Source organism: Mercenaria mercenaria, chromosome 17 (assembly GCF_021730395.1).
Source record: "Mercenaria mercenaria strain notata chromosome 17, MADL_Memer_1, whole genome shotgun sequence".
Lineage (NCBI taxonomy): Eukaryota > Metazoa > Mollusca > Bivalvia > Venerida > Veneridae > Mercenaria > Mercenaria mercenaria.
The window spans coordinates 3,946,717-3,974,684 of NC_069377.1; the positions used below are offsets into that span (position 1 = coordinate 3,946,717).

Genomic DNA, 27,968 nt, shown 5'->3' on the forward strand with positions numbered 1-27,968 from the left:
GGTTTTCTCATGGCGCGGTTCAAATATTCATTTGATAAATTTAAAATGTACCATTTGACGAGTTTGGTCCTGGATATAAGGATCATTAGTGTCTCACTGCATGAAATAAACATTGTTCTGCTTGTGCGTTTTTTATAACGAACAACTGTACATTGGTTGCATATTTAGAAACACTTTAGTGGTTTATCAAACACAGTTTGTAAAGTGTTTAATAGGGCAGCAGATGAATCCGTTTGGACAAACAATGACTTTAAGCGTACACACAAAGTGCTCAAACATTCCTTACTAGAAATTGCATGGTTGTGTATACAGGCTGTCTTTTTTTGTAAAAGAAAAAAGATGACTTTATTTATATGAAAATACGTGCATGTTGATTCGTTTCAAATTCACTTTCAATAAAACTCCAGATTTAAGTGGGACGTTGTGTTGCGCCTTTTCCTGTGAGAAGAAGTGATTTGGTTCACACACTTTTTAGCAGATGATTCATACTGCTTTTCCGTATTTACTTATTTTTTAAACAGATGTTTTGCGTTCTTCTGTAAACACTAGAAAACAAAGGAACTACTTGTATTGGGCTTGCTCTTGTTTAAGGACTGTAACAATGCAAACTGTTGTGTAATAAAATGTCTAAACTCATCAACAGTAAGTGCGGCTTTTGTTTGATAAACTGTCGGGTTTGTTTGTAAATACAATATAGACTGATCTCAGTTGTACAGGCCTAGAGGAAACGTTTCGAGAAACAGGTCAACCTATTTTAGAAATATAGGCAAGAATGGGTAAATAAAAAAACAAAGACATTAACTCCCATGAATCTCCATCGTCATTACCTTGCACTGACATAGGTCCGTAAAGTTATTGTCTGAGTGCGTACTTGAAGTAGACCATAAGGACAAAATAGACTATAAGGACATAGAAAAGGCAGGAAGCATGCGCACTTCATAATTTAATTTTGATTGACGAAACATAATGCCGCTTTCTACTAACTCACTTTAATACTAAATTAAAACAAAACATAGCACAACACGACGGTTGCCAGCTACTACGCTTGACTTACTGATGATATTGTTTCAATTCTTTCCACGATTTTTTTCCGCCAGAAAAGTTTTTCGTAACAAAATATAAACTGAAAACTTTTTTTTTTATTTTATTTTTAAAATGTATGCTGTCTTTTTTCAAAATTGATAAGATATTAATACGCCTTTTATGATGTGTAAATATCATTCTGTACATCTAAAGACTCATGCACACGTATTTCTACATACATAAAATCTCAACATCTCTTATACGGCGATCGTTGCAATATTAAAGGTAACAAGGGAGAAAATGGTAACAATGTCATACAAGTAACAGTTCGAAGTCATAAATGTGACACCAGCTTTTATGAGCACTACAACAGTTTTTATCAGCACTTAAAAAAACACTTCTTGGTGATAAAATTAACACTTGTAAAAGGGTGGATACCACTGCACATGCATTATAGTACTTAGGTACAGTCAGGATACATAATTTACGGACATGATGATAGAAGCGATATTGAGTACTAGGGCATAATAATATTTTATAGACTTTGGAAGTTACTGGTGCATTGTCCCTGAACACATTGTAACATAATCGCCATTAGTGTTGTCCTGTTACCTATATGACCCAGAACTGTTACATTTGTGACACCATGTTACCTTTATGTCCTTTTCTAAGAGACGATGTGCTTTAAAAAAATGAAGTATTCAGATGTCTTTTGTTGACAAAATGTATGCCAATTAGTTTTACAAAATGTACTGGTCAGGAAACAGTGACAGGTGAGCGCCTCGGCTTTTCCCTTCATACTCGATGAAATAATCACATCGTTTTCTCAAGGTTCTTTGAAGATGTTAAATTATCATAATTGATTGCATTTTACTAGTATAACAGGTTTCAATTAATGTCTGTGAAGCATAAACTCAGAATTATTTAAATTTTTCCATAGCCAGCTGTTTCTGTTCCTCTCTGACTTTTTGAAGAGTATAAAACGGTTTGGGAATTGCTTCATAAACAGTTTGACAGGAAATTGGCCCGTCTGCAATCTACCGTGAGACGGCAACGCGGAAACAGCACACCATGAAACTCTCTATTACCTGAAATTAAAAAAAAAACAAAACATTTTTTTCTAAACATTTTTTCTAAGAAATGTTTAATTGTACAAAGAATAAAGACGCTACATGCTTTTTCGTATTTGTATCTTCAAACATGGTATAATATGAGCCGTGCCATGGGAAAACCAACATAGTGGGTATGCGGCCAGCATGGATCCAGACCAGCCTGCGCATCCGCGCAGTCTGGTCAGGCTCCATGCTGTTTGCTTTTAAAGCCTATTGGAATTGGAGAAACTGTTAGCGAACAGCATGGATCCTGACCAGACTGCGCGGATGCGCAGGCTGGTCTGGATCCATGCTGGTCGCAAAGCCACTATGTTGGTTTTCCCATGGCATGGCTCAATATTATATCCCTTATACGCTTCCTTTCTCTTACATTATTCTGCTAAGAGATCAAAGTTACGAATAATAAAAAAACCTCAAGAGATCGAGATCGAACATTTCAATTGTCTGCTAATATCCAACTTTATTATATACCAATATAAACTTTGTCAAAAATAGGCATACGGCTTGCATTTCACATGTTAATATGAACAGACAGAAAAAAAAATCCGTATTGTACCTTTTGTATTGTATGTTGCCGGACTACTTTCATTAATATGCATGACCTGACACAGTACTATAAATAGCGCATACAAAAACTTCACCCATTCGATAAAAATGTGCTCAAGCGAAGCACTGTTTTCTGAACTCACGACATCTTAATCATGTGAACAAACCGGGCGGGTCGGAGCAATATGTTGATTCGTGAAATCTTTCAATGTCTGTAAATTCTCCCCAATTCTGTATATAAGAAAGTGACGGTTATATGACTTCAGTTGCACAATGTTTTCAATCATCTCGTAAAAGATACGTACGCCTCGCCCGGGATTCGGAAGATACGCCTCGCCCGGGTTTGAAAGATATTCGAACCTTCAATTCATTGTTAGAGGTTGTGCCCTGCATTGAGTTATCGACGACCTCAGTACTATCATAATTAATAAAGTTAAGAAATACAAACTACGCCCAGATACGAGATATTGCAAGGTGGACCAGCCAACCAAAGATAATCGCCTCTTGATTAACTCGGAATAAAACCCTGAAACATCAGAACACGGGGTTATATATAGTGTAAAAACATAAGTCTCAAAGAATCCCTGGTCGCTTCCCAAATAATACTTATAACTGGGGTGACTGTTATGAAAATGACTAAAGAACCAATTTAACACACTAGTATAATTGGTAAGAATAAACAAGCAAAAAAAATAAATTCCAACCAATATCATAAGGTAATATGCTACTTGCGATGAGATACGCCTCGCCCGGGATTAGGAAGATACGACTCGCCCGGGATTTGAAAGATACGCCTCGCCCGGGATTTGAAAGATATGCCTCTTCGGGATTCGGAAGATACGCGTCGCCCGGGATTCGGAAGATACGACGCGCCCGGGATTCGGAAGATACGACGCGCCCGGAATTCGGAAGATACGACGCGCCCGGGATTTGAAAGATATGCCTCTTCGGGATTCGGAAGATACGCCTCGCCCGGGATTCGGAAGATACGCCTCGCCCGGGATTCGGAAGATACGCGTCGCCCGGGATTCGGAAGATACGACGCGCCCGGGATTCGGAAGATACGACGCGCCCGGGATTCGGAAGATATTCGAACCTTTAAACTCACGGTATTTAAAGAGGTTTTGTGCCCTGCCTATTGAGTGATCCGGACGACCTCAGTACTTATCATAATAAATATATAATAAAGTTAGAGAAAACACAAACAGTATACGCACCAGATACGCAGATATTGCAAGGGTGGACCAGCCAACCAAAGATAATATCAGCCTCATTTGATTAACTACTGGATATAAACATCCCTGAAACAAATCCAAACACACAGGTGGTTATATATCAAGTGTAATAAAACTATAAGGGTTCTCAAAGAATCACTTGTGTCGCTTCCAAATAATACTTATAAAATGGGTGTGACTGTTATGAAAATGACGTAAGAATGAACCAGATTTTAACCACACTAAGTTATAAAATTGAGTAGAGAAATAAAAACAAAGGAAAATAAAATAAATTCCAACCAAAATAATCATAAGGTAACTATTGTTTTCTACTTATAAGCATGAGAAAATCAAGGAAAATTTTCATTTGTTTAATATGAAAAATACACAAAACGTTGGAAAAAGAAGGCAACACAGTTGTAAAATAATTTTCTTCTTGTGTGAGAATGTAGGTCAAATTATGCCCGTATTTTAAGTAAATAAAACGAAAAAAAATAATCGTGAAGCTTTTGCATTTCTTTAAGCATCACCTTGTATACAGCTACAGAGCTAATGGTTTATGTAAACAAGAAGCACAAACTCAAATTGTACATGCTATTTTCAACAAACAATTTACACATATTCAATTCCGAATGTTATTATTTTAAAGCGACAGCTCCAATTCTTTCCAATACTACCCACGGTGGGGTAGTAGATTATCCAAATACGGGAAAATGGAGTGCAAGCCTTAGAATATAAGCAAGTCTTTCGCGGCTGCGTAAGTTTTAGTTGAGAGTGTCCTGCCGCCAGCCAGCTCAAACGCCAAGAGTGATATCGAGTACAGAATTTTGCTGGATGTTAACGTCAGCTTGCCTTACGAGAACAATTATACAGAATTCGTTCTATAATGACAGCCTCCTGTTAAACAAAATGACACAGATCTGCTTCCGTAACTTACGATATCTACATACCTGGATGAATATATCTGGATTACTTGACAGCAACAGACTGCAGCTGTTATTGTCCCTACAGCAGGATTCAGGGTACGGGTGGATTCCTTTAGTGAGCAGACTACGGGCTCTTTTATTGTAGGAAGTTCCTGACCAATCGCTATAGTTTCTAACACCACAACATTCGTACTGTGAAAATAAAGAACTGATTTTTACGCGAGTGACATAAAACAAAGGATTCTCTCAGTTAGTTTCCATTTTTTTTTTTAATTTGTTTCATTTTAAAAAAAGACAATTGATGTCGTTATGACCAGAAATAATCAACGCAGAAATGCCCAACTTTAATTGAAAGATATTGGTATGTAATACATTTTGTAGTGTTATTTTGTCACAAAGTAAATTCGTCCGAAAAAATATTTTTTGTACTGATTTCTCAGACACACCAGTTCTGCGAATATCTTAAATATACATCTGTTCATATACCGTATCGAAAACTGAAAAAGCAGTAAGTAAGCAAAACAAAAAATGTCCCCATACAAAGACTTACAGTATCTTAATATGAAGTTTAGCTCATACGAAAATTGAGTATAATTTTACTGCTTCATAGTTTAAAGGCGATGTGACGAGCACATTGCTTATCATTAGATCGGCTTACGTGCTGGTAAGAACTGTGACAATCTTCAACGTCAGCGCGTGCGCTTTTTTTAATTGAATAAGTTCCTGTTTGAGTTTTATTCTGTCCGGATTTTGTGTCTATAGGTAACGCTGAATGAAATTCCAGACTTCATCAACATTTCCTCCACGAGATCTTTGCCAATATGGAATGAGCTTTTAATTAGCTCAGATCGCAAATTAAAGTCATGTGGTCGTAATTAAGGTACTTGATGACTTACTCTAGTTTAGAACACTGGGTTGTTTATAAGTATTCTTGAAAAAGGTATACAGTAGTTGTTTTATTGCTAATAGCAAATCCTTCACAAAAAAAGATTTTCTTTTAATGTAGCATATTGGATCTCCGCATGGATCACAAACGACATGAAATACCTGCCTTTATTACCATCCTTTATAAACATGCATTGCAAATGAACGAAATCTGATTGGTCAAAAAGATCCCTCATGGCATAAAATATCAGATGATATCACACACTTCCTGTTTTTTTTTTTAAAAAAACTGCATACAAATATCATATGCACAGTTACTGAGAAAAGCCAGTCAGTGAATTCAAACAGCCTTTGTCAAATTATTTTTTTCTGATCAATATCACAAGTCCATATTGGTAAATTTAAGAGATGAAAATACTGAACATTGTCAGTTAGCTTGTAAATGACTAGCTTTAATCAAATGAATATTGTAATAAAATTTGGTTGATGTTAATGAAATGTGTTACCTTTTGTTGTAACGTATCTATGGCGTCAGTCATATCTTCATCATATATATATTTATACATTGACGTCACATTAAGTCTGTATGTAACATGAGATTCTACCTGTAGAAATATAAATGAGTTATATAAATGTATAATGTTATTGGTCGGTTGCAAAGTACGACTAAATTTGGTTTCCACGGACCCTAAAACCATAGGTATTTGGGATGCCTGAATATAGTTGCTAAGGAAACCTGAACTTGGTTACTATGGACGTATGGGTATGATTGTCCTTAATTACAACGGATATCTAAGTATCGTTGCTACGGTGTATAAATATTCGTAAGGACGTTTCAAACAGTGTCATCCCAGCAAACATTACATTTTCAGTCGATTGCGTACCGATTTAGTTTTCATTATCGGCCCAACATCAGTTTTGCAAAGCTGACGTCACATCGTTCCGATATTTTTTCAAACAACAGCCGACATTGGACCAGTATAAAACATAGTTCATATATCAATTGCCCGATATGACTTTGAAATTGTGCTAACAGTTTCACCATTAACCAAACCGAGATATTAGACCTTGGTTCAAACATTACATTCAAAGGTTCCTCTGCTATGGACTAGAAATATTAGTTATAAAATTATCTTAAGTTGCGGTCAAAACGTCATTAAAGAAATAATAGGTTGCAATGTTTTTGAAAGTGGAATATACGGACAAACAGTTTGTGTGTGGTTCGGAAGGGTGGTTAGAATTAACATTTTCGTTGCTATGTAAGCAGTATACCTGTATAAATGATTTTCGCTGATAATCTAACATTGATCAAAGAGAAATTCATGTTGAAGTTTGTTAATATTTGGAGTATACCTACCGTAAAACATAAACAACTCGTAGGTTAATAGATAATAAAGAGCATTTATATACAATGATGCGTTAAACAATCACCTTTACTGTACTTCTTTGTGAACTTTGGAAAACTTTGGGTTATACTGTGGCTAGAACAGATCCGATGTAACTCATTGCAGACTTGGAGCGGTCTTCTGCGCATGCCCGAAAGTGATTATCAATTGTAGCGCACGGCAAAAATATGCATATTTTTGCATGTCCGCATGCATTTAGTGTACAATATGCATAAAATACTGACTAAAGGTTAGGGTTAGTATCACCATGGTTACAAAATATATATGTTGAGCGCAAATAACCAATCTGCGCTATTTACCAAACGCGCAGCGCATATAACAAATTTTTGTACGTTGGTTATATGCGCAACGATTTACCAATCGTTGCGCAGAATAAATTTAACCTGCCCGATTTACCAAATGCGCAGCGCAAATAACAAATGTAACTTTATATATCAGAAATTTGCATTTCGTGTTTGATAAATCATGCAGTTGGTCAATTTATTAATAAATATAGATGTCAAATGCTGAATATCTCGGTACTTAAATTAGGTGTCATAAATTTTTTTCTACATCAGTAAATTCATGGCAGTCGGTCACCAGGTTTCAATACCTCCAATCTTATACAAGATGCAATAAAACCCAAACATGCCGGAAGGTGTGATTTCCTCCAGCTTGCACACGTCGTCCCTGGTATGTTTTATGCTATTTTTATAATTTTCTACTTCACCCGAGCACACACTTAGCAAAATATCGTTTTTATTATATTGAAATATCTTGAAATTTCCCAATAATATTCTTTCTACCAACGGGAGCATATCTCTCAACATGTCTAAGATAAAAGATGAAATAAAAAAGTCACAGAATTAAAAGAAAATTCTTACAGATCTTATCTATATTATTATTATTATTATTTTATAGTACAAAATCGATTGAATAAAGAGTAGGCCTTTGATTACAGACTAAAACTATAGAGTTTTTTTTACAAATCTAAATGGATCTATAATGTTACACCTGTAACTTACGTGGGAGGTCGGTCCTGCGCTAATAGCAAAGTTTGAAATTACACTGTATTTCAAACATATTCCATTCATAAAACATACTATTTATGTAACTTTCAAATGAATACTGTAGAAAAATGAATAGAAAAAGAGTGATTTCTGTCATAACGAGAACGAAATATTACATTTTTATCCGCGCAAGATGTGTGTCTGCGCTAATAATAAATCTAGAAATTACTCTGATAACTTGAATATCTTTTATAAATCATATTAACTTTTACTTTGATTTACGATTACAGACTAAAACTATAAGGTTTTTTTACAAATCAAAATGGATCTATAATGTTACACCTGTAACTTGCGTGGCAGGTCGGTCCTGCGCTAATAGCAAAGTTTGAAATTACACTGTATTTCAGATATATTTCATTCATAAAACATACTATTTATGTAACTTTCAAATGAATACTGTAGAAAAATGAAATAGAAAAAGAGTGATTTCTGTCATAACGAGAACGAAATATTATATTTTTATCTGCGCAAGATGTGTGTCTGCGCTAATAATAAATCTGGAAATTACTCTGATAACTTGAATATCTTTTATAAATCATATTAACTTTTACTTTGATTTACGATTACAGACTAAAACTATAGGGTTTTTCTCGTTATGACGGAAATCACGCTTCTTTCTATTTTTTTTTTCTACTCCGAAAACATTTTTATGAAGTTACATAAATAGTATCTTTTAGAATTGAAATATGTTTGAAAGATCAACGTCAGTTCAGAAATTGCTATTAGCACAGGAACAACATCCCGCGCAGGCTACGGATGAAACATTATATTCAGATTTTCAAAAGCTATATTTTTAGATTGTAATCGAAAAACGAAGTAAAAGTTAAAATGGTTTATAAAAGATATTCAAGTTATTGGAGTAATTTTCAGACTTCTATTAGCGCAGGACACACATCTTGCACACCTACAAAATGTAAAATTTCGTTCACATTTTGAGGAATTTTATTAGTTATTCATTCTATTTATCTCACTATAAAACATTAAACAATTATATAAGTATAAAAGATCTGTAAGTTCGTCTTCTAATTCTGCTTATTTTTGTTTTATTTTTAATCTTGGCCATGTCAAGAGATATGCTCACGTCGGTAAAAAGAATTGCGCTTTTTCAATATGATAAAAAGAAAAGCGATATGGTGAAATGTGGTAAGTGTGTGGCAATTCAGTCTGTTATGTAAGTCTCCTTTATGTTCTATATTCGGTATGAAATGACTGCGTGTGATCGAATGAAGTAAAATACTTTAGTTTTAAAAAGAATAGAGAGGACGATGTGGCTATTTGAAGGAAATCACACCTTCACGCATGTTTGAGTTTTATTGCATATTGTATCATATTGCAGGTATTGAAACCAGGTGACCGACTCCCATGAATTTAATGATGTTGAAATAAATTTATGACACATTTTTAAAACCAAGATTTGCAATATCAGTCTGTAATTGTTAAACAATTTAAAAGTTAGCATGGTTTATGGCAGATATGCATATTATCAGAGTAACTTCCAGATTTTCTATTAGCGCAGGATCGACATCCCGCACAGGCTACGGCGTTTAAAAGCTAAAAAAAGGTATAAAAATAAATAAAAGAATACTTGTGTTATTAAATATACATGGGATATTTTGTATCATTTTAATGTTTTTTAACACCTATGACAAATGACTCTTAATACCGTCGTCAACAGAAATTTATAGGCCATAAACTACCAGGGACGTGAGAATCTCATTGAAATTACCGCATAAATACGCTCATTTACTTTAAAAAATGTTTTTCCTTTTCTTTACAAATTCACACCTTTACGCGCGCCTGATCACCGTCAGTTTTACAATTTTATGTAGGCCTACAAGTCTAACACTCTAATGATATTCAATTTTATCGGGAGATATCATCCATATGTTAAAAGCGCAGACTCATTTACCAAACGCGCAAGACAGTTGCCCTGCGCATATAAGAAATATATAAGGTTGCCCGATTTACAAATCGTTGCGCAGATAACAAATTGGTTATTTGCGCTGCGCGATTTACCAAATGCGCAGATTGGCTATATGCGCGTAACATATACATTTAAGATATTTTCGTTCAAATTTAGTTAATCCGGTATGTACCGGAGACTATAATTTATACCAGCGCTCCAAGTCTGCATTGGGTCACAGTCGAACAGATCTCATTATCACGACTTTGTTTTACGAACCTCCCTATTCAAACGCATTTAGGTCTCCAAAAATTTAACCCTTACCCTGCTAAATTTCTATAATGAACTTGTCCATCTTTCAATTTCGACAGTACAATTAACTATTAAAAAGATACTGACTTAATGGCGAACAGTGCAGACTATGATCAGACTGCACGGATGTGCAAGCTGATCTTGGTCTACTCTGGTCGCAAAGACAGAATCACTTGCCGCCAGCAAGCTATGGGTTAAAAAGCTTGGACTTAGATGTTCGAATTTTTTAAATATATTTATATGGTATAAAGTAAGCGTACATTTAAATTGAAAGTGCTGATACCAGAATGGATGGAGGCTAAAATGGTGTTTTACTGAAACTTAATAGATTTGTAAAAATATGAGCTGCTGTGTTTTCCTTGCATTACTACAATATATACTATTTGTTTTATCTGGAATCGCGTCTGTGACGTGAAGATGCTGACACGACTGAAAATAGGGTAAAATAAATAAATTAATTACCTCGTCATTTAAAAAGAATGATTTCACGCATGTTGCTACATCCGCAGCTAATACAAAAATTATGCACACCCAGTACTGAAAAAGAGAAATAATGTTTGTAAAGATGTGGACTTGTACTTAGTGTCATATTTCGTTACTGACGGCGCCGTGCTACAACTGTTAATTGCGAATTCAAAAAGTGTCGGTTGCCAAATTGGAAACTACAGGCATTTATTGAATTTATCGATGCACCATGTAAATTACCAGAATGATTAAGTGCTAGATATCAAATACTTAATGCTAAATGGCAAATGTTTCATTTCCTATACTAAAATGCTAAAGATAAATATCAAATACTTATTGTCAAATGTTAATTATCAATCTTTTTAACGCTATGGGTAAAATTTGTCTGTTGTATTTACTGTAACAGTTAATGAATGACATATAATTGTTCTACAAAATATGAAACAATAACATGCGAACATTGGAGGGAACTTTTTAAAACAGAAAGTCCTACAATGACCATTCAAAGGATACATTCATCCGTTCACGCAGCACTATATGTTTAACCCTTTATCTGAAATAAGCACTTAATAATGATAAGCATTTGGCATTTATTGTACATCATTTCACACTAATAAATTAGCATTTAGCATTTGATATTCAGTATCGCACATAAAGCAATTTCGCGAAAAGCATAGCACAGCGCAATGACCTTCAAAATACATAGATTCCTAGACTGGCACACAAAATATACTACCCAAATATACTATTCATTACGGTAGGCGATGTGCCATGCTATTTGCTAAATGCCAGATACTTTAGTGCAAAATGATATTGCCAAATGCTTAATGTCAAATATTGACTGTCAAACGGCAATTGTCAAATGTTAAATGCTAATTGTTAACTGCGATATATGCGAAACAATATATGGCAAATAGTCATTGCTAAGTACTTATTCAAATAAAGAGCTGAATAATAGTATATTAGCGGATGCCTGCATCCTTTACTTCGTCTCCATTATAAACCCTTTACCAAGCTTTTTAGGTAAACCGTTTCAGTTCCATGTTCCCATCACAGGAAGCACATGAGAACATGTTATTGCTTCGATTCAGACTAGTAGAACATTGCATTTGAAAGAGAGTTAAAGAATTTGACGATTAGCATTTATCATTTGTCAGTAATCATTAACCATTTGATATTCGGCATTTGGTACTTAGCATTAAGTATAAGGCATAAAAAATTTAGCGTTATGTAGTTGTTATTAAGAATATGGCAATTAGTATGACGCACTGGCCTTCCATAATTAATAATCGTTACATGCTAAATGCTTACATCTAATGTTTAAATGAGAATTTTGTAATGTATTCTACAGAGAAACAAAGCAGAACGCTATAGCAGGACTATAAAGGGCCAGTGCGCCATGCTAATTGCCAAACTAGTTAATGCAAATTGTTCTTTGCAAAATGCTTAATGACAAATGTTGACTCCCAAAAGGTACTGTCAAATGATAAATGCTAATAGTTAATTGCAAAATGCGAAATCGTGAATAAATGTCAAATACTTAGTGCTTCTTTTATAATATTTCTTTTTTGCTGGAAGTATTTGGAATAAACGGTTTAGGTCCCATGTTCTCATGACCAGTAGAATATGTTATTGTTTCAAATCAGACTAGCAGAACATTAAATGTTTCCAAATAATTAAATGTTGCATTCATTAGTTTAAGGAAAAAATATCGCCATCTCGTAAAATTAAAGAAATTGACGATTATTAACTGGCAACAGGAAGGTCTAATACGTATCAGTTGTTCCAGCTGGCAATAACCATTAGCTATTAATCATATTGGATTTGGCATTTAGCTTTAAAATGTGGGCATACAGCATTTGGTATTTAGCAATCAGTATTTTGCATTTCACATTAAGCAATTGTCATTTAGAATTAAGTATTTATAATTTAGCGTTTGGCAATTAGCATGGCGTGCCAGCCTTCAATACAGGACACAATACGCAGTGGTTGTTGCATTCTACACTCTCTTTAAACGAATATTCGGCTTTATGGATTATTAAAGCATTCGCAATTAGTATTTGGCATTAAGCACTAATTAACATGGCACAACGGTCTTTCATGCATGGCATATCTAATTTGAATTATCAAGATTGGCAAAATGAAAAAACATATTGCATATTGGTCTTAAATCACAGTCGAATGTCAAAGATAGGTTTCATGTATTCCCAATATTGTACTTACAAATGCTAACAGACATCTGCTTTCAGCAAAAATCGCTATACACCCAATCACTCCAAATATCACAACAGCTCCGCCGGAAATTATGAGTAGATAAGCCGGAAGAATGAAGTGCGCATGCTCAATGGCAGCTCGAAAATCTTGTAAAGTTAAGTACAACCAAATACCAAGTCCAAGAAATCCCACACCTGCAAACTTCATAAGAAAAAGAGGGAAGTTTATGTAACATAATTACATGTTTCTACATTTACCTTGATTAAAATATCCTCTATAAATTCAAGCTGAACACATGCAGCCCAGTTGATTTTTCTTGTTAAACTTATTTTGAGCAATGCCTATTATAAACAGCTGCCATCCGGGGCAAAATTTTATACGAATCAAAATAAGTAAAAATACGTATTCCAACTACGTTGACTCCTCTTACTATTTTGATCTCTGCTTACTGTTTCATGAAAATGTACTGTTTATGTGTCATGAAAATCGGTCGAATTGTTGGGACACCATTGTTCCACATCCTCGAAATTCAATCACGTCGAAACAATACTCGCAGATAAATGCATATAAATACCCCTTTTTCACGGGATATTCTCTGAGGGGTACAACCCTGTGAAAACGTTATAAATGGCAGTATTTAAGTCTAAATGCTGACGAAAACCGAACAGATTTATGAGGTACAAGAACCGAACGTTTTTTTCCTCGACCCGCACCCCATGCAACCCCTAATCTCTTTCAAAATAACGGTTGAGAATATCTAAACTAAAAAAACAACTTTAAATCATTTAACCACTCCCGTCCGTTAACAATTTATTTTTACATCACTTAATTTTGTTTAGCCGGACATTATGGATGTTTCAACACGGAATTTCACAGCAGAAAGTGTAAAGAAGTGTTTTAATGGCGACACGCGGAACTACGGACTACCGCAAATAGCTTTGTATCCACGAAAATTGCCACGCGATTCGGTATTTAATATGCCTATCAGTGAAATCATTTACTCCAGTAATCTTCTGTTATTGTTAACTAAAGGCGATGGTTTAAAACAATAATTATACCGCATGTAATACATGTTATATGTATATATTCCTTGAGGTTACGTAGTTGGCATTCTTCGGACGTAAATATAACGCAACGCGCAGACGACTTTCCGTAACTAGCAGACGACTACCGGAGAACGCCAGAAACGCATACAAAGAATACGTTATTTGTCTTTCATCCCCTTAAACCAAACAATCCCTAATAGATAATCTACGAAGCAATATAATATGTCTCTTTTACAGCTTGTAGATGGAAGCTTCAAGTACACTTTATATACCCTAATGAAAGAAGATTTTACAAAAATGTATCTAGATTCTAAATTCTTTCATTCTTATCCTGTCCTACTTATCTTGTTCAAACTATGATGTATGCATTTAATTTGTACATGTATTACTGGGAATAAAATATGTTTAAACTAAATTCCCAAGAGTGATCGTTTTGCGCCTTTGAAAGAAGACCCTCATTTTCCTGTCGTATAGAATGTTCGAATGTTCTTTGCGAAAAGAATTTCACAATACTTCCGCGTTTCATCCCTACTAAAACGCCCTCCTACTCTTTCCGTCTAATATAAACAAAAGTTTGCCTGCTGAAAAAGATATGCACTTAAATGCACGCAAGGAAAAAACTGAAGGAACCAAAACATCCTTCAAATTTGTTTACCGCCTGTTTATTTAGAAATTTAAATCCATTTACATTCCAATATGAAACACAAGTTGGGTAAGTTATCGGTCTAGAGGAAATAGGTGTCGGGGGAAATATGTAACATATTTTTATGAATCAGTATTATGTGTGCGGCAATGCTCCTATATCCAGATGTTTGATAAAGTTTTGGGTGGACATTTTTTTTTTAATTAAGTGAGTTGGATGCACGATCACTTTGTTCGCTTGACAAAAAACGCAAAGACAAAAAAAAAAAAAAAAAAAAAAAACACACACAAAAAAAAACCCCACACACAAATCATTAATTTCTATTTAGGCATAATTACGTTAAAATAAGATAAGATACTTTCGAATATTTCGAACGATTATTGAATTACTCAAATTTCGTCGTAGTAGTGATAAAGCTGTGCCAGTTAAAATGAGAATGATACATCGAACATCGTTATAACCGTTTATTGCTGCTTTTTGACCTAAATATGTTCTTCGTTAGCGAGTTTTCGCAATTATCTAGATATATTAGTTGTACCTGTATAGAAAATAGCAAACAATATATTTAGAGACGAAGGTTGGGTTTTCGCTATATCCGAGTTCGCTTTTGTTTATGCAAAGGAAAAAGCAAACGGTTGGGTTTTCGCAAATTCCGAGTTTGCTATATCATATATATGTAAAGAATGAAGACGAAAGTTGGGTTTCCGCAAAATCCGAGTCCGCTATATCCTATATGTAAAGAATGAAGACGAAAGTTGGGTTTTCGCTATATCCGAGTTCGCTACATCATACATGTAAAGTAAAAAATGAAGACGAAAGTTGGGTTTTCGCTATATCAGAGCATGCATGTAAAGAATGAAGACGACAGTTGGGTTTTCGATATATCAGAGTTCGCTATATCCTACATGTAAAGAAAGAAGACGAAAGTAGGGTTTTCGCTATATCCGAGTTCGTTCTGTCCAACATGTAACGAAAAAAGTCGAAAGCGGAGTTTTCGGTTTAACCGAGTTCATTATATCATACATGTAGGGAATGACGATGGTAGTTGGATTTTCACTATATCATACATATACAACAGTTGTAATTACGAAACATCGAATTCTGATATTTCTCGTTCTATTTACGTCGAACTACCAAGGGTAACACGTACTTATTTACCCTCGTGTGCCTGCTACTTCAGATATATATATACCACACATGATAAAACCATGCTTTCAATTCATGTAAATAAAAAAATCTCACCATTTCTCTTGTAGCATTTCCTGTTGAAAAAAAACAACATCTGCGCAATTGCTTTTATTTATTGTCCTTGTTAAATGCAGATAAACAGAATAAAGTAAACAACAGATTGCAAAATGTTCGACTTACCCAGAATATTACGTTAAATATAGCCAAAAATTTCTTCAGCGTTCTGCCAGATGCCTTTTTCCTCATTTTTGTAGCAGTTCTTACAAAAATATCATTTCCTTTACATGTTGAATCAGTACAAAATTGCGAGACATATATCCTCTAATTAGTCCAACGATGGACTAAAAAAAACCTTTTATCCTCAAAAAATGCATATCAAAGTCTACAATGTTGAAAGTTTGTGGTGTCACTTTCGGAATAATTATGTAGCTAATTGGGATGCTCTTATTCAGTTATCTGTCTGTAATACAGTATCATACACGTTATCTGGTAGACAAAACTTAAGACCAGTCTTTGTTTATACAGGGCAACGCTGATTAATGTCACGTCAAATGTAATTCTAAACTCCTTAAACATTGTAAGTACCCCGCAATATGGTCATCAAAAATCGTATTAAGACTATTAGAGACAGCATAATTTTGGAAAAAAAAAATTGCTGGAATAGTTGTCGTTTTGGAAAATGGGCCTATTTTTTTTTTTTTTTTTTTTTTTTTTTTTTAAACGAGAGTGTTTTCTCACTGTTATGGCAAACTGTAAAATATTCGTTATTACTACGGTTAGAAAGCTTTCCAAAGCCGAATGACATTAAGCCACCAAAGTCGTGTTTGGCGTTCCATATATTACTTCTAAACGCGCCACAAGACTTTCGTCGATTATTCGTTTTTTTTGAGAATGATTAATTCCGTCTATAAAACATAAAACAGTGACACAGTGATTCAAAACGTAAAGAAAAATAGATAAAGGGATTCAATAAGTTCTGTTGTTTATAACAAAACTAATGTAGTACATGAAGTATGTAGATAACACTCTGTAGCGTAAAGCATGAAATGAAATCTAAAGCGTTAGTAACACCGTAAAATGTTATGTAAATATACTAGTGTATATTTACATAATCCCTGAAGTTTTGATGTTCATGTGGAGGTTCTTTAAACTGCCGTGGCCTGTGAAGGGTGAACACTACCTTAATACTAGGTTTACACTGTCCCATAAAAGTTTTACAATCAATGCAACAGAATGTTGATATGAAAATAAATTTTCATATGTTTATGAAAATAAATTACAAATCAGAAACGTTATTTATGAAAACTTGGTGAAAAGCCTTCGGTTTTGATTCTTTGTTGAAATTATCACACAGAGCAGACAGTGGTGCCATTAAACCACCAAACAGTGGAAGAAACGCATGGCCCCGACATAAAAAAAAATTGACGACTTTGTGTGTAATTAATAATGTTTACATTGCAAAACACTATGAGAGTTAGGATAGTCACAGTGACTCATAACATCAAACAGTAAGTCTATGTAAACCTATTAATAGGCTTGTAACCATAAAATTTTAACTATTAGAGGGCTGTTTTAACATGCAACTATTTTTATTGCCAGAGAAATGATATACCGCTGATATAACGTTTCAAAAAAAACATACATCTGAAACAATAAAACGTTAATCAATCAGTTAATTAATGGTCTTACAAATCGACATTTATTACGTAATAAAACCTAAAATTAAACATTATTTACATTTGAAGACTTAAACATAAATACAAAATGTAACAGAAATGAAGATGGCAAGTTAGTTTTAAAAAACTTATATTTAACAGTTTGCAATTTTCATGAATTTCATTCAATCAGATTTTTTTTTTCATACTGCTAGCAAAATGTTCTTCAATCCATTTAACATCTTGTATCAGATACAAATGAATAGTCCATCTTGTCCAAAATATTTATAAGCTAAATTATATGTTGCTGTTTAACATTATTTGAACAATTTGATAATCTTATTTATATATTTTGTTAAGATTTGCAATGTATTTCTTTCCAGAGTGTGCTGCACAAGATCTGCGACTAGAAGGAAATTTCTTGTTCCTTCGTTTTCTTCCACAACACAATTGACAACACGATGCCTATCAGCTGGAAGCAGAAAAATATAAACGTTAGAAAATATCAACTGAAGCAGGCAAAGAAGAACAGTATGCGAAGAAAAAACACAATCATACAACGTGGTGGACGTCGATGTATAGGCAGGATACAATGACATCATTAAATGAGCCGCGCCATGGGAAAACCAACATAGTGGGTTTGCGACCAGCATGGATCCAGACCAGCCTGCGCAACCGCGCAGTCTGGTCAGGCTCCATGCTGTTCGCTTTTAAAGCCTATTGGAACTGGTGAAACTGTTAGCGAACAACATGGATCCTGACCAGACTGCGCGGATGCGCAGGCTGGTCTGGATCCATGCTGGTCGCAAAGCCACTATGTTGATTTTCCCATGGCACGGCTCATTTCACTTGAATGTAGAGCGCAAAATCTACTAGATATGAAGCAAACACCAACGTTACTTTAGCACATACCTGTATCATAGCGACAGACAAACAGACGGCTCCAACGATCATCAAATTTGTCTTCAAAATGGATTCCAGTTCAGTTACACATCCCTGAAAGTAAGGTTTTGGCGTCAGATAGTTTCAATATAATATCAATTTGCCAAAAAATTAAATCGTCCGGAAATTCTGTAAATTTAATTCTAACATGCTGGTTGTGCAATGGAATTTTAGATTATGAAAATACTATTCGTGAATTAAATGATTTGATGCCAAGACATTTATACAAAACAAATATTCTACATCGTTTGGCATGTACTCGTAAGTTTGGATTACATGAAGGACGGAAAGATGGCCATCTCCCTGTAGAAAATAGTCACACAAATGACGTAAAATGTCAAAAATTGTGGTACTAGCTCATCTTCGAAAACAGATATTGACAAACTTGTACAAATCTTGCTTCAAAAATATTCATGCAGAGAAGAATTGATTTTTTTTCTCTCACGCCTATTATATAAGCTTGTTGCCGTAACGTTTACCTATGTATTCATAGTAACAAAATAGATCTGAATAAGTTATCCAAACTACTGACTTTTTTAAGAACTATTTTAAAATGTTTCAGAGTCTTACATAGCTATCTTTTACAAGAAGATGTAAATACTTTACCCGGGACTTAAGAAATTACTTAAGACCTAAGTATATATATTTGTATCTTATTCATTAATCCTAGAATAAGACTTACAAAGTTCTGACTTCTACAAAAAATAACGACATTATTTATGAACAACCATATATATTTGTATCTTCATTCATTAATCCCAGAATAAGACTTACAAAGTTCTGACTTCTACAAAAGAAACAAAACAAACGACATTATTCATGAACAACCAAGAACAGCTAAACATGAAATTCGGTATCCTAGTGTAAAGATTTGGAATATATTGCTTCAGAAAATAACAGTAAAAAATTCAATAGATATTTATTAATAAATGATTCTTTTTTAATATTTTTCACTCTCGGTAATAAAAGTTTGTCTGTCTAATAAAACTTTATTTTATTTTAATAACTAGGTATGTTGTTTTCTACATTCTTTCGACGGCCTTACTTAAAACAAAATTTTCATCTCTACGAATCCATATTTTGGGAAATATTCAAATGGTGTCATTTATACTTACATCGGAGTGAATTTTGTCATCAAAATTGTCATTGCAGCCGGGTACCAGCATGTCTTTGCAGCATGAAATCGGGACTTTGTTGGTTCCCCGCTCAGCAGCCGTGTCGGCGTCCGTGTAGTAGGCAGAGGCAGACCAGTCTTCTGGTTCAGTGTAACCGCAACAGTTGATCTACAAAACAGGCAGATTTTTTTTACACGATTTATTTTACATTAAAACTGAGCATAGAAAGAATCAAACAAATTCTGGTCTTAGGTTTTTGAAATATTTTCACCAAATTGCTTGCTGTAAGCATTCTGATATTACATATACTCGGACTGTCCCATATATTTTCATTTACAACATCAACAATGTACACATATCGCTCTATACAGAGCTAGGAGAGACAAAATATAAACTGTATAGACAACAGTATAGTTATCTATCTAAAATAATGGCTTAAAACATACTTTTAATACCCCAGTCACACATACGGCGCGGATAGCTACCATCTAGCAACGGATAGAAACGTAGTAATCCGTATCGACCCGTACCTGAGCCATACGGATTGATACGGATTACTACTTTAATGTACGCTCAGGGATTACTACGTTTCTTTCTTGCATACCAGACGGGGATTTCCGGTATTTTTACCGGTGCTGGAAAAATCTATCTTACACCCTGGGGTGTAAGATGACTCTCGTGCTTTAAATGACGTATTACGAACTACATATATGTAGAAGATTTATGTAGTTATTTATATTTTATTTCGTAAAACGGAATAAAAATCCAATACCTTGACAGTTCCTCTTTGTTCCTGATAGTATATTTCTCGATTCAAAACACGTTATTTTATAAAATATTCATAACGTTACGCTGGAACTGATAAAACAAAACCGGAACTAAACATTGTTATTTGTCTTTGAAACGTCATGACGTCTTTCCTGTTTACGGACGTTGATTTCCCGCGCTTTGTTTAAATACGCTTCTATAAGAAATAGTTCTAAAAAGAAAGCCGTTCGACTGATTTTATTTTTATTATAATATCTTGATATCGGTATGCAAGAAAAAGATTCTGTCACTGGTTATACGTGCAGATGGGAATATACGGCTCTCGGGTAACTGTTTATGCGGTTACTCGGTAGGAACCTCGTTACCGCCTAAACAGTTACCCTAGAGGCCGGAAATTCCCATCTGCACCTACAACCAGTGAAAGAATCTTATATTCTTGCATACCAGACGGGGATTTCCGGTATTTTTACCGGTGCTGGAAAAATCTATCTTACACCCTGGGGTGTAAGATGACTCTCGTGCTTTAAATGACGTATTACGAACTACATATATGTAGAAGATTTATGTAGTTATTTATATTTTATTTCGTAAAACGGAATAAAAATCCAATACCTTGACAGTTCCTCTTTGTTCCTGATAGTATATTTCTCGATTCAAAACACGTTATTTTATAAAATATTCATAACGTTACGCTGGAACTGATAAAACAAAACCGGAACTAAACATTGTTATTTGTCTTTGAAACGTCATGACGTCTTTCCTGTTTACGGACGTTGATTTCCCGCGCTTTGTTTAAATACGCTTCTATAAGAAATAGTTCTAAAAAGAAAGCCGTTCGACTGATTTTATTTTTATTATAATATCTTGATATCGGTATGCAAGAAAAAGATTCTGTCACTGGTTATACGTGCAGATGGGAATATACGGCTCTCGGGTAACTGTTTATGCGGTTACTCGGTAGGAACCTCGTTACCGCCTAAACAGTTACCCTAGAGGCCGGAAATTCCCATCTGCACCTACAACCAGTGAAAGAATCTTATATTCTTGCATACCAGACGGGGATTTCCGGTATTTTTACCGGTGCTGGAAAAATCTATCTTACACCCTGGGGTGTAAGATGACTCTCGTGCTTTAAATGACGTATTACGAACTACATATATGTAGAAGATTTATGTAGTTATTTATATTTTATTTCGTAAAACGGAATAAAAATCCAATACCTTGACAGTTCCTCTTTGTTCCTGATAGTATATTTCTCGATTCAAAACACGTTATTTTATAAAATATTCATAACGTTACGCTGGAACTGATAAAACAAAACCGGAACTAAACATTGTTATTTGTCTTTGAAACGTCATGACGTCTTTCCTGTTTACGGACGTTGATTTCCCGCGCTTTGTTTAAATACGCTTCTATAAGAAATAGTTCTAAAAAGAAAGCCGTTCGACTGATTTTATTTTTATTATAATATCTTGATATCGGTATGCAAGAAAAAGATTCTGTCACTGGTTATACGTGCAGATGGGAATATACGGCTCTCGGGTAACTGTTTATGCGGTTACTCGGTAGGAACCTCGTTACCGCCTAAACAGTTACCCTAGAGGCCGGAAATTCCCATCTGCACCTACAACCAGTGAAAGAATCTTATATTCTTGCATACCAGACGGGGATTTCCGGTATTTTTACCGGTGCTGGAAAAATCTATCTTACACCCTGGGGTGTAAGATGACTCTCGTGCTTTAAATGACGTATTACGAACTACATATATGTAGAAGATTTATGTAGTTATTTATATTTTATTTCGTAAAACGGAATAAAAATCCAATACCTTGACAGTTCCTCTTTGTTCCTGATAGTATATTTCTCGATTCAAAACACGTTATTTTATAAAATATTCATAACGTTACGCTGGAACTGATAAAACAAAACCGGAACTAAACATTGTTATTTGTCTTTGAAACGTCATGACGTCTTTCCTGTTTACGGACGTTGATTTCCCGCGCTTTGTTTAAATACGCTTCTATAAGAAATAGTTCTAAAAAGAAAGCCGTTCGACTGATTTTATTTTTATTATAATATCTTGATATCGGTATGCAAGAAAAAGATTCTGTCACTGGTTATACGTGCAGATGGGAATATACGGCTCTCGGGTAACTGTTTATGCGGTTACTCGGTAGGAACCTCGTTACCGCCTAAACAGTTACCCTAGAGGCCGGAAATTCCCATCTGCACCTACAACCAGTGAAAGAATCTTATAAGCCGTAGCTAGACGTAGCTATCCGCGCCGTATGTGTGACTGGGGTATTAACTTGATCTGTGTCCATAGGACACCGGTGCCGCCACCCCGCACCATCCGTACACTTCCTGTCACTACGGTTTTATGAGTATATGTGAAATATTTTTTAAGATAGTATCATACTTTAAACACTTATGTGTATTTTAAACTAAGTCAAGGACCATAACTCTGGTCTGGCTGAGGGTAATTCCAAACAGAACAGCAGGTGCACAACTTCTCATGCTATATAACAATCCTCTAATATTTTATGACTCTAGGTCAGATACTTTTTGAAATACATGGAACACAGACTGTCAAACCAAAGTTTAAAGAAATGAATTAACTTGCCGACATTTGGGTATTAATAAGAAGTCGGGTTTGTTAAAAACTGTCGTCGGCAACCACATCACTACCGATTTTATATCCTCATATAGATTAATGTTTATGATATGTAAAGTCTACCTTCTGCTGTAGGATATTGATACCCTCAGTGACAGCATTGTACTCCTCGTACCCATATTTGTCTAACAGAGCCTTCTTCACACGATCGTCTAATTCTGCACGAATCTGAAAGACGAGGATCAGGTTAAGCTTGTGCAATAAAAAAAGGCAAAATACATGTACATTAATGCTTATAGGAACTCAATGTCTATACTTAGACTCAAAATTAATCTGTTTGGGTAACATGTCTAAAGATTTAAAAGTGTAAAATACTAACCATCTTTTAAATTGACTATAATTCAGATCCTTCCGAGATTTAGGGCTTGGCTTCCATGGCCGAGTGGCTAAGGTAACGGACTTCGAATCATTTGCCCCTTACCGATTTTGGCTGTCGAAACCTTGTTTGGAGTGTAGCCCTCCAGCTGGCTTACGGAAGGTCGGTAATTCTACCCAGGTGCCCGTCCATATCTGAAACGAGGCTTCCTCCACTGGCAAAAGCTTGAAAACGTCACTATTTGACCTAAAATGTGTCGGTATGACTCAAAATCCAACAAAAACATACCAAAATATTTCAAGAGTTAGCAAATTCAGTATTCGTGGAAAACTGAAGTGATCAAGCGGATATCTATCATTCAAAATTATATTTCAGTTTTTTCCCCTTCTAAATAGGGGCCTTTAACAGGCCCCTTCCCCTCAGAAAATTTCTTTAAAATCAGGCAGCTTTCCCCAAAAACTGACTTTACATTAGGTTTTTTATTCCCCTTTGCCCAAACACCGAGCTGTTTTCCCCCAAAATCACAGGACTGGACCCCATCCCCTCTTTGTAAAAAAACCCTGTATTTTATCGGCTAAAAGGATGTTATAATTCCTTAACTGCAGTTTTCTTCATCAATTGTATACCTTGTCGTAGTAAAGAAATCCAAGAATTCCAGCAGCTGCTTCTATTATGAACACCAGCACAAGGCAGATAATATACTGCAAATAAAACACAAGATACGACGTAATTATCCCTCTTGTAAATAGTTGAAATACAGCAATGTAACAATATCACGAGAACGTCCTGGGGCTACATGCATTGCTCGAGCAGGCCCGCGTGCACAAGCGCCGGTGGCTCGAGCGAGCAGTGTGTCCTTGTAATGCTCCTTCCCATTTTCAAATGTTACGGGCTTCTTTCGTGGATGGAATTTAATTCAAAAACACATCTGCATATATGCAAAATTGTTTACAGTCTACGAACAGTATCTGAATGTAAAATATTTTAGTGCAGGGATATAAAGTGAGTAACTCTCAATAGTTGACAGTTTCTATCGTTCAACTTCAAAACAAAGATAAAGATGCATGCGAAATATATTCGGTTTGCTGCCTACTATGAGAAATTGAAATTGTTGGAAAATGATAGAAATATATAAGAATCTGATGTAAATTTGAAAAAGATTACTTGTCTACTTCTGAGATCATATTGGAGACATCCGACTAAGTGGAACTTCAATTCTATCAGTATGTCTGTTCTTTAAATTCGATTTTAGAAATATGGGACCCTTATTTACCACAAGTAGGAGTTTTCTGCTCTCTGTGAGTGCTCCCACACATCCTGCTAGGGCAATGAACACCACAATTCCTCCACCAGCTATTGCGATATACGCCCCGACGTTGATGAGGGAGGAGCCTATTAGTTCCTCAAACTGCTCCCTTGTAAAGAGGACATAAATACCAATACCTGCAGTCGCAAGTCCAGCCGTCTACAAAATGAAAAAAGTAGAAAAGACTGGTAGTTTATCATTCACATTTCTGCATACTTCCATAAGACCTGTTGACAAGGAGAAACTATTTGTAGGCCTATCCAACCACGGCAGTTTTCAAAAACTGATTCCTGAACTGAAAAAAATGTTGGAAAATACGACTACTACGTGATGTGTTGACAAACAACCTCTTGCAGTACAAGACCTATTCTGGCGCTTACATGAACACGGACATTCCTGTGATCCCAAGACCATACGCTGGCCGAGTGCATAGAAGAAAAACACAAAGCAATGTATCTTTTCTATGTGATATCTGAAGCCAGCATAAAGTATAACGCGAATCATATCTAAGGTAATAATCTTAAATATATAATAATAAACAAATACACACTTAATTTCATGACACGACAAAGTCAGTAATTAAATAATGGTGTAGGCCTATCAGTCGGGGTTCCTTTTCTGAACAACGCTAATTTGATTGAAAATCTAAAATGAAAAGGGGCATAAAAAGTAGATTTCTATTAGATCTAGCAACTATTTTTTTTGTATTAAGTTAATAACAGCATGAAAATAAAAGAGATACTCGCTTATAAGCTCAATAACAAATAATATATATAGAAAATAGGAAGTACGTCGAATGAGGTTGCACATCGGTTTTGTTTTTATGGAGGGGATGGGAGAGAGAGGATTGGGTGGGGGAGAGAGAGGAGTGGGTATGGGGGTCGCGTATAGTCTTTCCTCATATACACAGAACCTCACTTAATTAGTAAGGAGCGGGTATATCTTACTTTTCGTTTGGTGAAAAAAAAGATAAAGTATGGATTATAACACAGTAGATCTATATGCAGTCTAGATTTATCCCAGTCAATCGTTGATTGGTTTTTCAGTTTTATGCTGTCTTAAATGAATGCCCGTCCGATTTAAATGGGGTTGGATGAGGGGATTGGCGACGGCGGTCCCTCTACCCATCCCCACATATCCTCTCCCTCCGGATTAGCTATTGGCATTGGGATTTAAAAAGAAATAAACTTGGAGACACAATGCTGACAGAACTAGAGCTATAGTTTTAGACCCACTGTTTTAGTATAAGGTCCAATGACGTAGGCTACACAGTGATTACGTCATCAGAATAACTGCTGTCACTTACAGATAGATCTATACAGTTAGGTTTACGGATTTTGTTTTTCATGTTTTTCATGTTTTCAATGAAATTTAGATCTAGCTGCAGTCACATAGAATCTGCAAAAAAGAAATTTATTAAATAGTTTCACATTCAGTGATATTCAACATAGATCTAGATTTAGCAACAAATTTTAATAAAATTTCGGGTAGAACTAGCATAGCCTGTGAGCCATAGATTACAAATAGATCTAGTGAAATACATTGAAATGAGGATTTAACTTAATGATTTTCAATGCAAAGTTTATCTTACCACAAAAAACAAATTGAAGATGACAAGAAGAATCTTTGTCACTGTCTCAGAACACATTTTCATTTGTCTTGTAACAAAATGCTTTTAATCTATGACAGACTATGTATTTCAAGCGACCTTGCAGACGAATAATAATGGGGTGTCACAATTCAAGGGAAATAACTTTTACATGAATTTCAAGTCATATGGAAACAGCATGACTATATAGGTCAGAGATCACCAATTCATAATAGTACCATCGAGATAAAGCATAGTTCGTTCTGATTGGTCAGATATGTGAACAAACCCAAGAAGTGAATCTTTTTTGACTTGTTTTCCTGCATTTGATAACATCTGCTGTATTTGATGTGTTAGGCCTTTACGTTTTTCTCCCACCATGCAAACGATGTAAACAGGGGGTCTTTATTTCATATCCACATTCGGTATATATAGGGACCTCCGTCACTTGTCCCTCGTCGTTGTGGGTCGGAAACCTCACTTCGAGCGTAGAATTCTTGTGTGAGGAAGTTATCAAGTAGGCTTAGGAAAGGTCGATGGTTCTACCCAGGTGCCCGTCCGTGATTAAATAATGCCCGGAGGGGCACCTGGGACCTTCCTCCACCACAAAAGGTGGAAAACACCATATGACTAGCTATGATTGTGTCGGTGTGATGTTAAAGGCGTACGCTAGAATATCCTGTATATGAGATGGGCGAAAATTTTCCCAATAACAGAATTTCTTTAAACTTTGGATATTGAAGGACAATCATCTAAGAAACAAAAAAATGCAATAAAAATCATAGGTCACCGGATTCGAAAAAGAGTTATCTGCCCTTGAAAACGTCATTTTTGGGTGAAATACCGTTTTCAAGGGCAGATAACTCTTTTTCGAATCCGGTGACCTATGATTTTTATTGCATTTTTTTGTTTCTTAGATGATTGTCATTCAATATCCAAAGTTTGAAGAAATTCTGTTATTGGGAAAATTTTCGCACCTAATTCTAGCATACGTCCTTAAAACAACACCTCTACTTTCGCAAGAAAGAAAAACAAAATCTTTATAGGCTATGTTATTTAATGTGTGATACATGAGAACTGGAGCTTTGTAGAGTGTTCAGACCGCTTCGTTTAGGATAGGGTGTCTAAAAAAAGGGAGATAGAGTAGCGACCGGTCAAAAAAAGTACATTATCAAATATACGAAACATTCTAAACGACCCAATATAAGAAATTATCATATCCCAAAAGTAATTTGTCATCGAATAAAGTCTTCGTCTTAGATGAGAAGGAATTATATCACGACGGCACAGCCTGAGTTATAAAATAATACTGAACGACAATAATTCAAAAGCAAATCATTGTTTGAGATAAAATTATATTATTTTGGTTCTTTCTAAAAGCTTTTAATCGATGTCGTTGACAAGCGTCGTTCGTTACGTAGTGTTCATAACTGGCATTGTTTTCAAAGATTGAAGTAAATACTTCTTTGGAATTCGGTTGATTAACCATACTTGTGTTCAAGTATCCTGGAGGTGTCGGGTTGAATTTGACACATGACCAGTTGACGTCCATTTTAACGTCGTCAAATTTGAATTTCTGGAAATTTTGCCTTGTGTTTTGAGAAAACTTTTCCGCGCCCATGTCTTCACAATTTTCTCGATATCCAGAACACGGAAAAGTTTAGGAGCTGAA

The 27,968-nt window shown here is 35.2% G+C and overlaps 2 protein-coding genes across 2 annotated transcripts; both read right to left on the minus strand.

Annotated features, from left to right (window-relative positions):
• Positions 1-1,115: 1,115 nt before the first annotated feature.
• Positions 1,116-16,531, minus strand: LOC123536184 (tetraspanin-3-like). The gene is made up of 7 exons (XM_053528828.1): positions 16,113-16,531; positions 13,065-13,256; positions 10,839-10,913; positions 6,213-6,311; positions 4,846-5,013; positions 3,899-3,982; positions 1,116-2,111 (listed from the first exon to the last, which is right to left on the minus strand). The coding sequence occupies exons 1-7, from the start codon at positions 16,176-16,178 to the stop codon at positions 2,061-2,063; spliced, it is 735 nt and encodes a 244-aa protein (XP_053384803.1). The 5' UTR covers positions 16,179-16,531; the 3' UTR covers positions 1,116-2,060.
• A 969-nt stretch (positions 16,532-17,500) lies between these two features.
• On the minus strand, positions 17,501-26,460 carry LOC123537376 (CD151 antigen-like). Its single transcript, XM_045321073.2, has 7 exons — positions 26,300-26,460; positions 24,676-24,867; positions 24,029-24,103; positions 23,150-23,254; positions 19,645-19,812; positions 18,500-18,583; positions 17,501-18,059 (listed from the first exon to the last, which is right to left on the minus strand). The coding sequence occupies exons 1-7, from the start codon at positions 26,360-26,362 to the stop codon at positions 17,994-17,996; spliced, it is 753 nt and encodes a 250-aa protein (XP_045177008.2). The 5' UTR covers positions 26,363-26,460; the 3' UTR covers positions 17,501-17,993.
• Between the last annotated feature and the right edge of the window lie 1,508 nt (positions 26,461-27,968).